The sequence below is a fragment of the Lygodium microphyllum genome, chromosome 21, assembly GCF_053477565.2.
Source record: "Lygodium microphyllum isolate KBCC chromosome 21, Lygodium_microphyllum_v1.1.10, whole genome shotgun sequence".
In the NCBI taxonomy this organism is placed as follows: domain Eukaryota; kingdom Viridiplantae; phylum Streptophyta; class Polypodiopsida; order Schizaeales; family Lygodiaceae; genus Lygodium; species Lygodium microphyllum.
In genome coordinates, this window is record NC_141155.1 from 102,550,851 (window position 1) to 102,564,372 (window position 13,522).

At 41.5% G+C, this 13,522-nt stretch overlaps 1 protein-coding gene and 1 pseudogene across 1 annotated transcript; both read right to left on the reverse strand.

Annotated features, from left to right (window-relative positions):
* Nucleotides 1-6,375: 6,375 nt before the first annotated feature.
* On the reverse strand, nucleotides 6,376-7,342 carry LOC148018369 (putative pentatricopeptide repeat-containing protein At1g17630). The gene is made up of 3 exons (XM_087661568.1): nucleotides 7,116-7,342; nucleotides 6,878-6,956; nucleotides 6,376-6,795 (listed from the first exon to the last, which is right to left on the reverse strand). Exons 1-3 carry the CDS (start codon nucleotides 7,340-7,342, stop codon nucleotides 6,376-6,378), a joined length of 726 nt encoding a protein of 241 aa, XP_087517694.1.
* A 108-nt stretch (nucleotides 7,343-7,450) lies between these two features.
* On the reverse strand, nucleotides 7,451-12,175 carry LOC148018370 (pentatricopeptide repeat-containing protein At4g18520, chloroplastic-like; annotated as a pseudogene).
* Nucleotides 12,176-13,522: the final 1,347 nt, after the last annotated feature.

A 13,522-nucleotide genomic window follows, 5' to 3' on the forward strand; every position in this document is an offset into this window, starting at 1 on the left:
CTCATCCCAAGATTGAAAATTTTCCCCTATCTTGCACATGTATCTCCACCAAGTATGTGCATACCCTTCTAGGTGTAGGGCTGCATAACAAATCCTTGCTTGTTCTTTGCGAGGGTAAAGAGTGAAGTACATTTTCAATTTATTGATCCACTCCTCAAGCTCGGTCGGTGAAGGGTTATCTCCTTTGAAATTTGTTATATTGATCTTATCCTTGTATTCTTTATCATAGTGATATTGCTGCCCACCATGATTGTTAAAGCCGAAAGATTGTTGTCTATGAAAAGAGTCACTCCTTGCTTGTTGCCCATGGTTGTTTGAATATGATTGCTGCCCATTGCGATGGTTTCCATGAGATTGATGGCCAAGCAATGAATTTTCATATGATTGGGTATGATTAGAAACACCATGTGGCATTCTATCCTCATGAACATTAACATGCTGAAAATTGTCACGAGCATTAACATGCTGAAAACTGTCTCCATGTACATGCTGTCCATGATCTTCTCTCACATTAGGTTCTCTTACATTAGGAGTTTGAGTATGACGAGTATCAAACTCTTTATAAAAGGGGTGACATCCATGAATAAACTCTTCTTCATCTTCATGCAGTGAATGACCTTGCTGTCCATGTTCTCTTGAGATAGGAAATTTAGGCCTGCCTCTACTCCATGAATTAGCACGTGGCTGAGCGGTTTCATTGACTCTAGAAGGACCACCATGTTCATACGTCGATGGTATATGTTGATGAGCTATAGTAGATCTCACATTCCCATGAATAAGTGGTACTTCTTCAACATGGGGTGGTGGTTTACTTTGGAATCTATCTCCTAAATTGTTGAATATAGTGATCAACTGATTAAACTTGGTATCCAATCTATTACTTTGTTGCTTCATATGAGAAATCATCTTGTTAAATTTATCATCCATGGAGTGGGTAAGCTGAAGTAAACCATCATTCATGTTGCCAAGTTGCTTAGACATTTGTTGGAAGTCGTTAGAATCACGTGAGATGTTTACTTCATTTCCTTGATCTATGACATGAGGGTTCTTTGGCCATTGCACTTCGTCATTGGTGGTACTAACTCCCATGAATTCTAGCCTCTGATTTGTGGCTCTATTATTGTCATTTGTCTCAGCATGATACTCCTCCAAGCCTTCCTCAATGTGGTCTAACATTTGCTCTTTCTTCTTGTTCCTTGCCATGTTGTAATTTCAGCACTGTCAGTCAAAGATTGGTCTATATCTTGAGCTATGCTTCCCCGATCCAAGTGCTTTATAGCTCCAAACAGAGCTTACAATATGTATATATACCAGATTTATTGAAATAAGCACTTTGGAAAAGGTATATAATGGTTCCAGACCAAAACAGTGTGTCTTTGCGTGCCTATCAAAGTGCAGTCTACAATGACCACCTGTCACAAAATGGGCTATAACTTGAGCTCCTCTACTCCAAATGAGGCGTGCTATAGCTAGGATCGAAGAGGACTTTGAGCTCTACGTATTGAGCACAAGAACGCTTATTGCAGAATTAGAAATGCCTTTCTTGCAATAGGTTCTTTATGACTGTCCAAAATGGGACTGCACCCTGTAAAACCCTGTAGAAGCACTGTTTGAGCACTGTTTCATCCCATATGCATATAGACCATGGTAAAACTCGTGTGGGCACTGAAGGGCAACCTGTAGGCTATAATCACCACCTAGAATCAAATCTGTAGCACCTGTAAACCTATCAAACTGTTCAAAACTATGTCCAAACTGCCCTGTTTTCCCCTGTTTGTACCAAGTGTCTTCAAATCTTTTCCACTCTCATCCTGAGTGGTCTTCCGTGGTCCACCACTTGTGGTGAGGGATAAAACGGCGGAACAGGCACCTAAACGGGCTTTGAAACTCCGGAAGGTGTGCAAAGTTCTTTCCAGGCCAGGTTGTGCACCCTTACAGAGTCATCAATAGCAAGGGAGGGTCACCTCACTATTGTCTTGCTATCTCGTCCGACTTCGACCTTTTTCCTCGGTTGGTATTGAACATGGCAGAGCTAGTATTCTAACAAACAAGGTATGATATTCTAGACCGAATCAAGACATTGATCCTTTCATGATATGCATGAATTGGAAAAGTATCATGAATGAAAATGGGCTGAGGTAGGCTTACCAATAGTATCAGTGACTCACTCATACTATGCTCACCTTTACAAATTTATTTTGGAAAATTCTCAAAGATTGGGTCAACACAAACTCATGGGTTAGGGTTAGGTGAATCTCAATCAAAATATAAATGATTATATGATGAATTTTGAAGTCTTTAATCAATCAAATGCAATAGATCAATGGGATGATCAAAACTCAATCAATGAATGGTTGAATGATTGAGTAGATACTCAATCAATGCTTGACAATCCAAATTGAAGGCTCATTGTATGAAATTTGATGATTCATTATCAATCAATGCTGAAGGTAAAGTCTATGAAGTAAGTCATTGCTTGATTACTCTCTTAATCTCTCCTTCAACAATAGGAGATGCAGTCATCAAGTGGATTAATGCTTGGAGAGATTAAAAGGGAGTATTAGAAATACCTCTTTCAATGCTTGAAGAAGAATATGTTGCTTGTCTCAAACCTCAGCCATAAAGAGTGATAGCCCATCTTCATAAGTCCTCAAATTGATCAAGAGAGAGTAATACTCCATAATTCCATACAATAGCTCCAAGTATAATCCAAGGATGATGCCTTGAGTGAGTCTTCAACTCCAAGAAGCCAAATGAATGGAAGATCCTTTGTAATTGGAGCCTCTTTGAGTGAGATTTTCAAGAAATTCTTCAATCCCTGTTATGCTTGGTCCAAGAGAAGATTGGCCTTCAATCTTGAATCCATTGCTTAAAGCTTTCAAAATCTTGAGTGTTTGGAGTAGTATGAAGGTCCTTGATGTCATTTAAGACCAAAGCCCCATGAAATAGAAGAGAATAGACCAAAATTTAAAGCCTATAGCTTGCTGCCCTGTTTTGACTTCATAGCCATGTCAAAATGAAGCTCCAAGCTTGAAGAAGGTTCAATGTCGGTCATGAGAGTTGTGTAGTAGCTTCAGGGAATAGATTTAAGCAAAAGCCCCATGAAATTGAACAAGAATTCTGAAATTCTCTCTCTGCTGTAATAACAGTCCATTTCTAGGGTTTGTATGAGGAGGAAGAGCTCAAGAATGGCCAATGATTCATGCCAAAGTTGAAGGAGACTAAGTGGAAGACTTGTAAGCATTATGGCCAAGCCTCATGGAGCTTGGTAACTCCATTTTGAATCGTGAGTATAGGAGTATGTCCTCAGCGCAAACAACGCAAAAAACGCAGATCCGTTTACTTGAAATCCACATGAGCCAAGCAAGGCTTATGCCTACTCTATGTGATGCTTGGAAGATGAAGAATTAACCAGTAGAAGCCATGGAGGTAGATGAAGTCTTGGTTGAGAGATGAGAGCAGGATTTTGGCTATGGAAGCTTGAGAGAAAGAGGGAAGAGAAAAAGAAACCCTTGGTAAACTTGTTTACTCCTCCCTAATCCCTGTTTAACTCCAATTAGTCCAATCTCCCTCCAAAATGACCTATGAATTGACTACGAGCTGTTATTTTCACCATAGAACCTCCAAGAACCTCCAGAATAGTGACGACTTGATGCAGATAGCCATGGCTAGTCATAGTTTGAACTGTAATTAAGCGTGTGATCAAATCTTGTCCTCCCAGTTACCCTGTATCAAGTCTGTGTGACTAGAATTCACCATGAAAATGACCCTTTCCATGGATTAAATCCATGCTCTGATACCAATGAAATGATACTTTGCCACATCCAAGAAAATACAAGAAAACTAACAAGAAATGCTTCCAAGAAATTCTAGAAACAAACCATAGCTTGCCATTCATATTCAATGAGAAGGAGAAATACAAATGTTGAAGCCATGGCTGCTTGTTGAGAATACTATGATGATAGCTGTTGCAAGGTACACACCCTTTGCAATGGTGGGAAGGAAGAAACCTTCTAGCTCCAAGAAGTGGAGTTTCAAGAAATGAATTGAAAAAGATGTGTTACATTGGCACTCTCTTGTCTTTTATACTCTAGTCTAAAATAGACTAATTGACCTAATTAAAGTAGCATGAAAATTGCTTTATTACAAAGTCTGTCACGTGTGATCTTCTAGGCAGAATCCCCAAAAGAGACATGAAACCCAGATTAAGCTTTCCTATAGACATAAGACTGCATGTAAGTGCAGGTACATGACGTACATCCTGTAACAGAAAAGTACTGTCAGTAGAGAACTCCAACCGCACATCCCTAATGCCAACAATAGCAAGTGACTTGTCATCACCCAAGCAAACTGAACCAGAGATAGTGCGGTAGGAGTGGAACCACTCAGGGCATGGTGTAACATGAAATGAAGCACTAGAATCCAAAAGAAACACTGTGCATATATAGAGTGAACCTCAGTCAACGACGTAGCATCACAAGAACTAGTTGCAAGCATGTACTCCCCATCGGAGTCCTCAGTCTACATGACATTTATTTCCTCGATTTTCACATTCAATTTCACAGATACCATGTTGCGATCAGAGGAATTTTCCTGTACTTTGTATTTTCCCTTTTCTTTGCGCTTCTCATTGCACAACTCATGACACTGGGTATATATGACCCTTCTTGCCGCAATGATGACATGCCACATTAGCATTTCTCCCACGAGACTTGTTGCGGGACTTACCATGCGATTTAGACCTAGACTTCTGCAAGTCTCTGCCACAGTCATTCCCACAGTCATTCTTTCCATGACTATCTCTACCTCTAATAGTCAAAGCATGCAACACACGAGAGGCATTCAAGTTCTTACGGTTGATCTCTTCCTATAGAAGAGCACTCTCTACATCAATCAAGTTCAAAAATAGTAGTAGGAGCACATAAGACAGTGCGAAATACATCCCATGACTCACTCAGAGTCCCAAGCAAAAACAATGGAGTAACCTCATCATTAAAGGTAATGCCCTACGAAGTCAAGTTCTTGAGAATAGCATGGAACTAGCTCAAATGAGCAAATATCGTCATATTCTCCTTCATGCGCAGGTCCATAAGTTGCTTCAGCCAATACATCTGACTTGCCAGACTTTTCTTGTCATAGAGGTTCTTGATCTTATCCCAAAGTTGCCAAGCACTCTGTGCTTCTTCAACCACATTGCAATGCACCTATTCAGTGAGAGACAAGATAAGGGTGGACTTGCATAACTCATCAGGCTCATCCCATTCGTTATCAGTCATAGTTTCGAGCTGCTCGCCATGTATCCTTAGTGGCTTGATCTGAGATTTTTGCACCAATACTTGCCAAACTTGGCTCTTCCAATAGGCATAATTCGTACCATCAAGCTTAGTGATATTGAAGATTGCATTGTTAGTGGAAGAAGATGCCATATTACACTCCAAAACGGCGCAGACAGTCCAAAACTGCTTGCTATTTTCTACTGTAAACTGTCAAAATACCACCAAAACCAAGGCAAAATGACCACGAACTGATAGCTAATGATGTTTTCCACCAAGTATCTTCAAAAGTACATAAAATTAGGATGATTCAGCATGAAAATTCCACATCAGTCCATGCATAACTACTTGCTATAATAAATTACAGCCAGGTACAATGAGAGCAAACTGTAAGCAAAATGAATGTACAAGTCAACCACTGACTGTCAAAGCATAACCGGTATCAAGCGGGCATAAATCAACATGTGACAGTCATACGGACATCGAGCAAACACCCAAGCATGTCAAATGAATCCTCAGTAAGTCAGCACACTCCTTGTGTAATAGGGCAAAGTGTACACAACACTAGCAAGACCTGACACAAATAGGTGTATGCTTAGGGAGTGCAAAGCCCAAATCAGCCCAAGTACATTTGTGAGGACCACGGCATATCAACCATGCAATATCCAAGTGAATATCCCAATCTCAAGTGTTTGAGTGCTCAAGTACATAAACCGCCCGTCTATCAAGCATCCAAAGACGATCCCACTGGCACAAAAGCCGTAAATATCAAGCAAAGAAGCTCAATAAGGGCATATGATAGCACCAGTGCCAGAAGATCCAAGATCAAGTATCAATAAGACCTCATGAGCATATAGGCCGTGTAGCATCTGTACATAGCATCCATAGACATCAAGTACATCCAAACTGTAACTTTGGCAAGCCAAGAAATAGCCAAAGTAAGCTCCAGACGTTCAAATGCCAAGTCCAAGTAAGCCGCAGTAGCAATCAACGTTTTCCACCCTCCCAAAATCCCCTGCACGCCCTAGGAGATCTAGCATAGCAACATAATGCCATGAAGTTGGACTGATTCCATAAACACTTCTCATGGACCACACCTTTGTCAATAAAACTGTCGTAACTGCAAAGCTGAAAAAATGGATAAAAATGTTATTTCATCTGGTGTACTACCTCTTAGATTTATCTCCTCCAAGACTCGCAGACTTTCTGTACAATTGCCTAATTGGGCATAGCCAGCAATGCATGTATTATATGGTACAACATCTGCATAAATGTGTCCACATAAGACTGCTTCAGCTTCTAACATGCACGCACAACTCCCATAAGCGCGTATAAGAGTATTTACAAGCTGAGAATTGATGTCAAATCCGGCAAAAATTGCTTTGAAATGAGTGTGCATGCATATTTCCACGCTTCCTATTAAGATGGCGAGCTGCAGGGCACATATAATTGTAACATCATCCATAGTTGTCCCACTTTTTTCCATTTGTCTATAGAGCTGTAAAGCCTCTTCTTCTTGGGCCTGCTTCAACATAAAGTGAAAGCATCTGATTCCATGACAAAATGTTGCACTCCTCCAACAACCCATTGAACACTCTCTCTACTTCTTCGACGCTTCCAAAGCTGCTATACAGACCTAAAAGGGCATTTGCAACAAGAATATCTGAACTGAAGCCTTTATTTCTAGCATCAGTATGCAACACTCAACCAATCTCAAAATAACACAGCTTGGCTTGCTTTTTTTCATCAACAGATTTTTCCCTTCCTACAAGCATGCCACATGCTTGAATGGCAGTCATAAGAGTTTGCTGGTCTCAACTTTAACCTTCCTCTAACATTTGCCTGTACAGCTGCAACACCTTGTCTCCTTGGCCTTGATCGATATATGCCAGCAGCAGTACATTCCACAAAGACAGGCTGTGCTTTGGCGACTCCTCAAAGACCTCTGCTTCTGCAATATTTGCCCACTTGCTATAAATATGTATAAGGGTATTTGTAATAAGCATGTCTGATCTAAAGCCCTTCCTCCAAGCATAGCCATGTAATGCTTTCCCAATTTCCAAACACATCGTGTCGGCCAAATGTTCTCCCATACCAAGTGTTTCTTCTCTTCCTAAAAGGGCACCACATGCTTGAAGACTAATCACGAAAGTCAGCTCATTTAAACAGACCTTTCCCTACAGCATTTGCCTGTACGTCAGTAGGGCTTTCTCCTCTTGGCCCTGCTCAACATACACTGACAGCAGCGCATTCCATGAGACAACATTGCGTTGGGATAGCTCCTCAAATATGTGTTCTGCATCATTGATACTTCCACACTTGCCATACATGCTCACAAGAGTGTCAGCAACAAACACATCAGACAAAATCCCTTCCTCCATCCATCAACATGTAACGATTTTCCGATTATGTTACCATTTTAAATGATTCTTCCTCCACAACCAGCATGGTGTCCTTTTCTGCTAAAGCACCACATGCTTGAAGGGCAACTACAAGTGTCTGTTCATTGTAACTTGACCCTTCCTCCTGCAACTGCCTGTACAGTTGCAAAGCCTTTGCCCCTTGGACTTGCTCTACATATGCTGAAATCATTGCAGTCCAAGACACAACATCGGACTTTGGTAATTGTCAAAACACATTCTCAGCTTCTTCTGTGCTCCCGCATTTGCCATACATACTCATGAGTGTGTTACCAACACACGAATCCATTGAAAAGCCCTTCTTTAAGGCATCAGCATGCAATCCCCATCCAATTTCCAATGATATCATTGTGATTAGTCACCCATTGGCATCCATGGATTCTATATTTCTTGAGAGGAGGCCACATGCTTGAAATGCAATTACAAATGTCTGTCTTTCTGGATGTCCACATTCCTCTTGAATCTGTCTAAACAGTTGCAAAGCCTCCTCTCCTTGACCCTGATCCACATATGCTGAGAGCATTGCATTCCAGGAGACTGTCTCACGTCGCAGCAAAGCAGCAAAAATGCTCTTTGCTTCCAGTGTTTCCGCACTTACCATACATACTGATAAGGGTATTCCCAACAAATACATCTGAGGTGAAGCCCTTCCTCAGCACATCAGCATGTAGTACATTACCGATCTCTATATATGTTAGTTTAAGTGGTCTTCCATCCACACTCGTAGCATCTTCAATCTCTATAAGGACCCTACAGGCTTGAAAAAGGATCACTAATGTCTGCTGGTTTGGTCTAACCCCTTCCATTTGCATCTGCTTGTACAATTGCAAAGCTTGTACTCCTTGACCCTGCACAGCATATGCAGAACGCAGTGCAGTCCAAGACACAACATCAATCTTTGACAAAGTGTCAAAGACTGTTTCTGCAGCTAAAATGTCACCTCATTTTCCATACAAACTAATGAGAGAGTTTCCCACAAACATATTTAGAGTAAATATTTTTCTTTGTGCATCAGCATGCATTGCCCGACCAATTTCCAAAGACATCAATTGGTCCTCTTTAGAAGTGAAATCTTTCCTTTCTCCAAGGGCACTGCATGCTTGAAGAACAATCACACGTCTGCTTGTCCCCATCAATGCCTTCCTCCATCATTTGTCTGTACAATTTTAACACCTCTTCTCCCTGATCTAGCTCAACATAAGCTGACAGCATTGCATTCCATGACACAATGTCACGTTGAGAGAGACCATCAGACAGTCTCTGCTTCAGTGATGCTTTTACACTTGCCATACATGCTAATGAGAGTGTTATAAATGAAGATGTTTGGAGTGTAAGCTTTCCTCCGTGCATCTCTGTGCAGTGACTTTCCAATATCCAAAACAGTAACCTTGGTTTCTTGAGCCTCCTCTGCAATCAAATATTCACTTCCAAACAAAGTCCCACATGCCTGAAGAGAGATGACAAATGTATCCTGGTCTGGTGCAATACCCTCTTCTTGCATCTGTCTGTATAGCTGTATAGTTTTTGGTCCTTGCCCTTGCTGAAGGTGTGCAGATAGCATTGCACTCCATGACACAACATCATGTTTGGAGAGCTTGTCAAAAACGTTGTTTGCTTCTGAAGACCACCCTTTCCATACATACAAGTGTGTTGCCAATAAACTCATCTGAAGCCAATCCCTTTTTCCGAGCATCAGAATGTATTGCTTTCCCAATGTCAAAATGTTTAAGTTGGCTTGCTGTTTTGTCCTCATTCACTGCAGCCTCTTTCTTTTCCAAAAGAGCACCACATACTTGGAAAATAACCAAGAATGTCTGCCGTTTTGAACCAACACCCTCCTCCTGCATTTGCCTATAAAGCTGCAAACTCTTCTCTCCATGGCCTTGTTCAGCATAAGCTGAGAGCATTGCATTCCACGAGACAACATTGTGCTCAACAACCCTCAAAAGACATTTTCTGCTTTCAAAATGTTTCCACACGTACTATAAGCACTCAAGAGGGTGGTGCCAACAAAGACATCTGAAACCAAGAGACATTTCTCTACATCATGCAAGTTTTCAGTGCCTCTTTCCTGGACCAGTCATCGAATACCTGCCTATTCAACTGCTGCATGTTCGTGATGTCGAAAGGCTCGCAGAGGGTGCAGGTGAGATCGATCAAGCTGCTTCTAATGACGAATGGAAGACCCGCCGCAAGAATGGTACACAAAAGCATGATGAAGGTTATATCCACCTCGCATACAAAACGTGCTCACTGCACCGACTGCAAATTTCAAAATTGAACTCAATCAGAAGTTTGGTAGCAAAGAGCATTTGTTCTCCATCAACTGTAGACTCACTCTCTTCTCGAAGTTCTTTCTATAATACGCTCTTTGTTATATCAAAAGGTGAAAATAAGTACGGCATTATTTAGATGCAGCTTGGCTCAAGCCAAGCTTTGGCTCAAGCCAAAGCATTGATTTTCTTCAAAAAAAGCCTCACAATCCAGTGTTTACTTTTACAGCATCCCAGCAGTGACTTTATTTCAGTTTTAAGCTGATTTAAGCATCTATCGGGCATCTTGTTAGGATTCCTCTTGAAAACCACGTTGTTTCTTTCGCTCCATATGAATTTCAGAGCATCCCCTGACACCATACTTAGCAAACTCCAAGTGCTGTTATCTAGACCTGTATGATCAGCAAAGAAAACATTTGTCATTCCGAGGTCGTTCTGGAGATTGGCCTCCTTCAACCATTTCCTAATTGAAGCCCATATCAGCCTGACATTCACAGAGTCCCAAAAGACATGTTTCTCAGTTTCCTCTGCCTTCTCACAGAAGGGACACAGAGGAGAGACTCCAAACCATTTGCTAAGTCTGACCCTCAGTGGTAGTTTCTTGAGCATAAGTCTCCCCCACGGAACATTCAATCTGAAGGAAGGGGAGGCCTTCCACACAGAGGAGACTCTCCTTTTCCATGTATGAACATTGCCCAGAGGACACTCTTTTCTCCATTTGTGATGGAGTATCATGGCAATTGGTGGAGAGGCTTCCTTTAGATCCTTCTTATGTTTGCATAACTTCAGGACTTTGCCAGCACGACTAAGTCCTCCAAGGTATCATGTCTTTTGAACACAGAAGTTGGCCATTCTTCCCTGCGTGATTGCATGACTGCCCTCAGGCAATCGTTCTCCTGTAAGCTAAAGGCCAAACCTCCTCTGTAAAACCTGTACTTGCAGGAATGAGTTATTGAGTGGGTCCCAGACATCTTCCCACTTTTTAACCCCTTACTAAATAACAGTCCAGCACGTTTAGGATATCTATGAATTGGGGCAAATGGGGAGTCAAAGGTGAATGGGAAGAGCCAAATATTCCTATCTAAGGAGGAATCACCCTTTGATGCCCCCCTTGTCTCCCATGATACATTGTGAAGCACTCCTTGCCACTGGCGTGCTATGCCCTACACTACTATAGAGACTGGGATCTTAATCTTTAAATGCGGGCAGGTTAAGACATCTTGCCAGTTAACTCTGTCCCACCTCTTCCCTTTGATCTTCGCATCTGCAATCCAGTGGGCCATGAGGACCATCTAGGTTTGTGATCGATCCATCCTTTGTAGCAGGGACAGCTAGAGGGATTGTGCTTTCAGGACCATTGAGTCCAAACCAGCGCCTTCTGATCTCCTATCTTCTGTGAGTATATCCCAGCCAATCAGTGGGAACCTATCTCCCTCATATTTGGACCATAAGAACTTCCTCAAAGATCTCTCTACCTTGAACCAAGCTACCTAAGAAAAGGGCAATACAAAATCGACACAGACAGTTGCTGACGATAAAACATTTTTAATTATTGTTATCTTACTAGCAAAGGAGAGAGATAATTGTAACTTGCCTTTAATTTTCTCATTGAACCTGTTAAACATTTGACTAAGTGTAATGCCCACCCCAATGGGAACCCCAGGATACCTTACAATTTACCTGGGTAGCCTAATTGAGAAATCCAGGAGTCAGGCTCTTTCCATGAAAGGAAAAGAATTTCCGTTTTCTTTTGATTGATTTTAGATGCCGTGAGCTCAGAGTACTCATTGTAAATCTCCAGCAGTTGGGTCACAGATTCCTTCTCTGCCTCTACTAGAGAAGCATTATCATCAGCAGCAAAGAATTGTACAGGAGATTGAGAGCCATCAGGCAAAGGCAGCCCTCTAATCAAGCCTTCTTGTAATGCTTTGTCCATCCTCCTGAGCAGTGGACCAGTTATAAGAGCAAACAAAAGTGGTGCCCAGGGGCACCCTTGCCTGATCAATCTATGCAGTGCCAAGGGGGATGTTACCGTGCCATGAATGCTTATCGCAGCAATTGCCTCCTTGAATAAGGAATTGACAAGATTGGTAAAGATGGACCCAAATCTCATAGTAGTTGGGATACTCAAGATAAAGCTCCAGTTGACTCTATCATATGTTTTATCCCAATCCATGTTAATGAGGATAAAATCCTTTTCCAGAGACATGGCATAATCAATTGATAGAATCAGTTGATAAAATCCTTTTCCAGAGACATGCCATATTGCCTCCTGTGAATGATACGACCACACAACAATTTCACTCTCAATGCTAGAGACTTAGCCAAAACCTTGTAGCTAAAGTTTAGCATAGTGAGTGGTCTCCAATTGTGGATAGCTGAGATCTATCTTGAGCCTTGGGGATAAGCTTGTTGGAGGTAAAGGTGCTTGTGCCTAGCCCCTCAGTATTAGTTACAGTAACAATACCCACATACATGCATACCTATACACTGCAAGTGGTAGGCATCCATCACTGTCACTTCATTCTTTATTATTTCAATGACATTTGAATAAAAGGAAGACCGATCATACATTGTGACTATTGGAATTCCCACATTCTCTCTCTTTCTCTCTCTCTCTCTCTCTCCACCATAGCTCTTGCTTTCGCTCTGTGCTTCCACTTCAAGGCTCATCTCTTTTCAACTAGTATGAGAGCCATTGCATTGCATTGAGGAGCTCTTTCCCTTCAATTTACTTGCCCAGATTTGAAAAGCTTCGGCTTTTCATTCATGGCAGTTGTGGATTTTTCACCCCGAAGTATGCATTGAGCTCTATCTTCTATCTGGCGTCGTCTCCCCTTTTGCAACTTGTTACAAGGTATCACTCAATTATTTTGAGCACCTTAGAGTGCTCCCAAGACCTTAATACCAATAGTAAGAGCATCACCGATAGCATGAATTGTGCCTATTGTTTGATATTGCCCACTCCCTGACAGTTTCAGTCCCATTCTCTAGCTCTTGGCACTGCTCTCGACACTTGGCAACCTTTGGAATTTTCCTCGATATCGGTCTTGTCATCTTACACATCATTTTAAGCTCTTGAGATCAGCCATGGATTCATAGCTTGTAACAATTTGCTATTATATAGTTCGGGACAACACTTCACTCATTGTTTAGAGGTCACTTATACTTTTTGAGATGTCTATTTGATGCTAGATCATCTGGGGATGTTATGCCAATGTATTGGAATGTTATGGGAATAATTTGAGCACTTTACAAAGGTTTTTAATTGATGTAATAAGTAGGGCCTGAAGCTCATTTGGTCTGTGGAATAGTGGAATACATGCCCATTGCTTCTCGGGTGCTTACTGACTACTTGAGTTGAAATACCGATGCTTATGGTTCATGTTGTTATGGGAGCACTAGACTATGCTCAAGAGATTAGACTAGATACAAGATTTATTATAAGAATTTTGATTACAAGATAATCCCAGGTAGGGACACAAGGTATAATGATAACAAGATACAGAAAATCCCACAACCTGAGACCATAGGTACAAACAATAGCACTCGATAG

Coding starts and splice junctions, on each gene's coding strand:
- LOC148018369 (XM_087661568.1), bottom strand. CDS start 7,342: ATGTGTTTGGAAATTGGGAAAGCATTACATGGCTATGCTTGGAGGAAG. Junction 6,957..7,115: donor AAGGTGTTGCAGCTGTACAG/GCAAATGTTAGA, acceptor TACTGATGCTAG/AAATAAAGGCTTCAGTTCAG. Junction 6,796..6,877: donor GCTTTGGAAGCGTCGAAGAA/GTAGAGAGAGTG, acceptor ATGTTGAAGCAG/GCCCAAGAAGAAGAGGCTTT.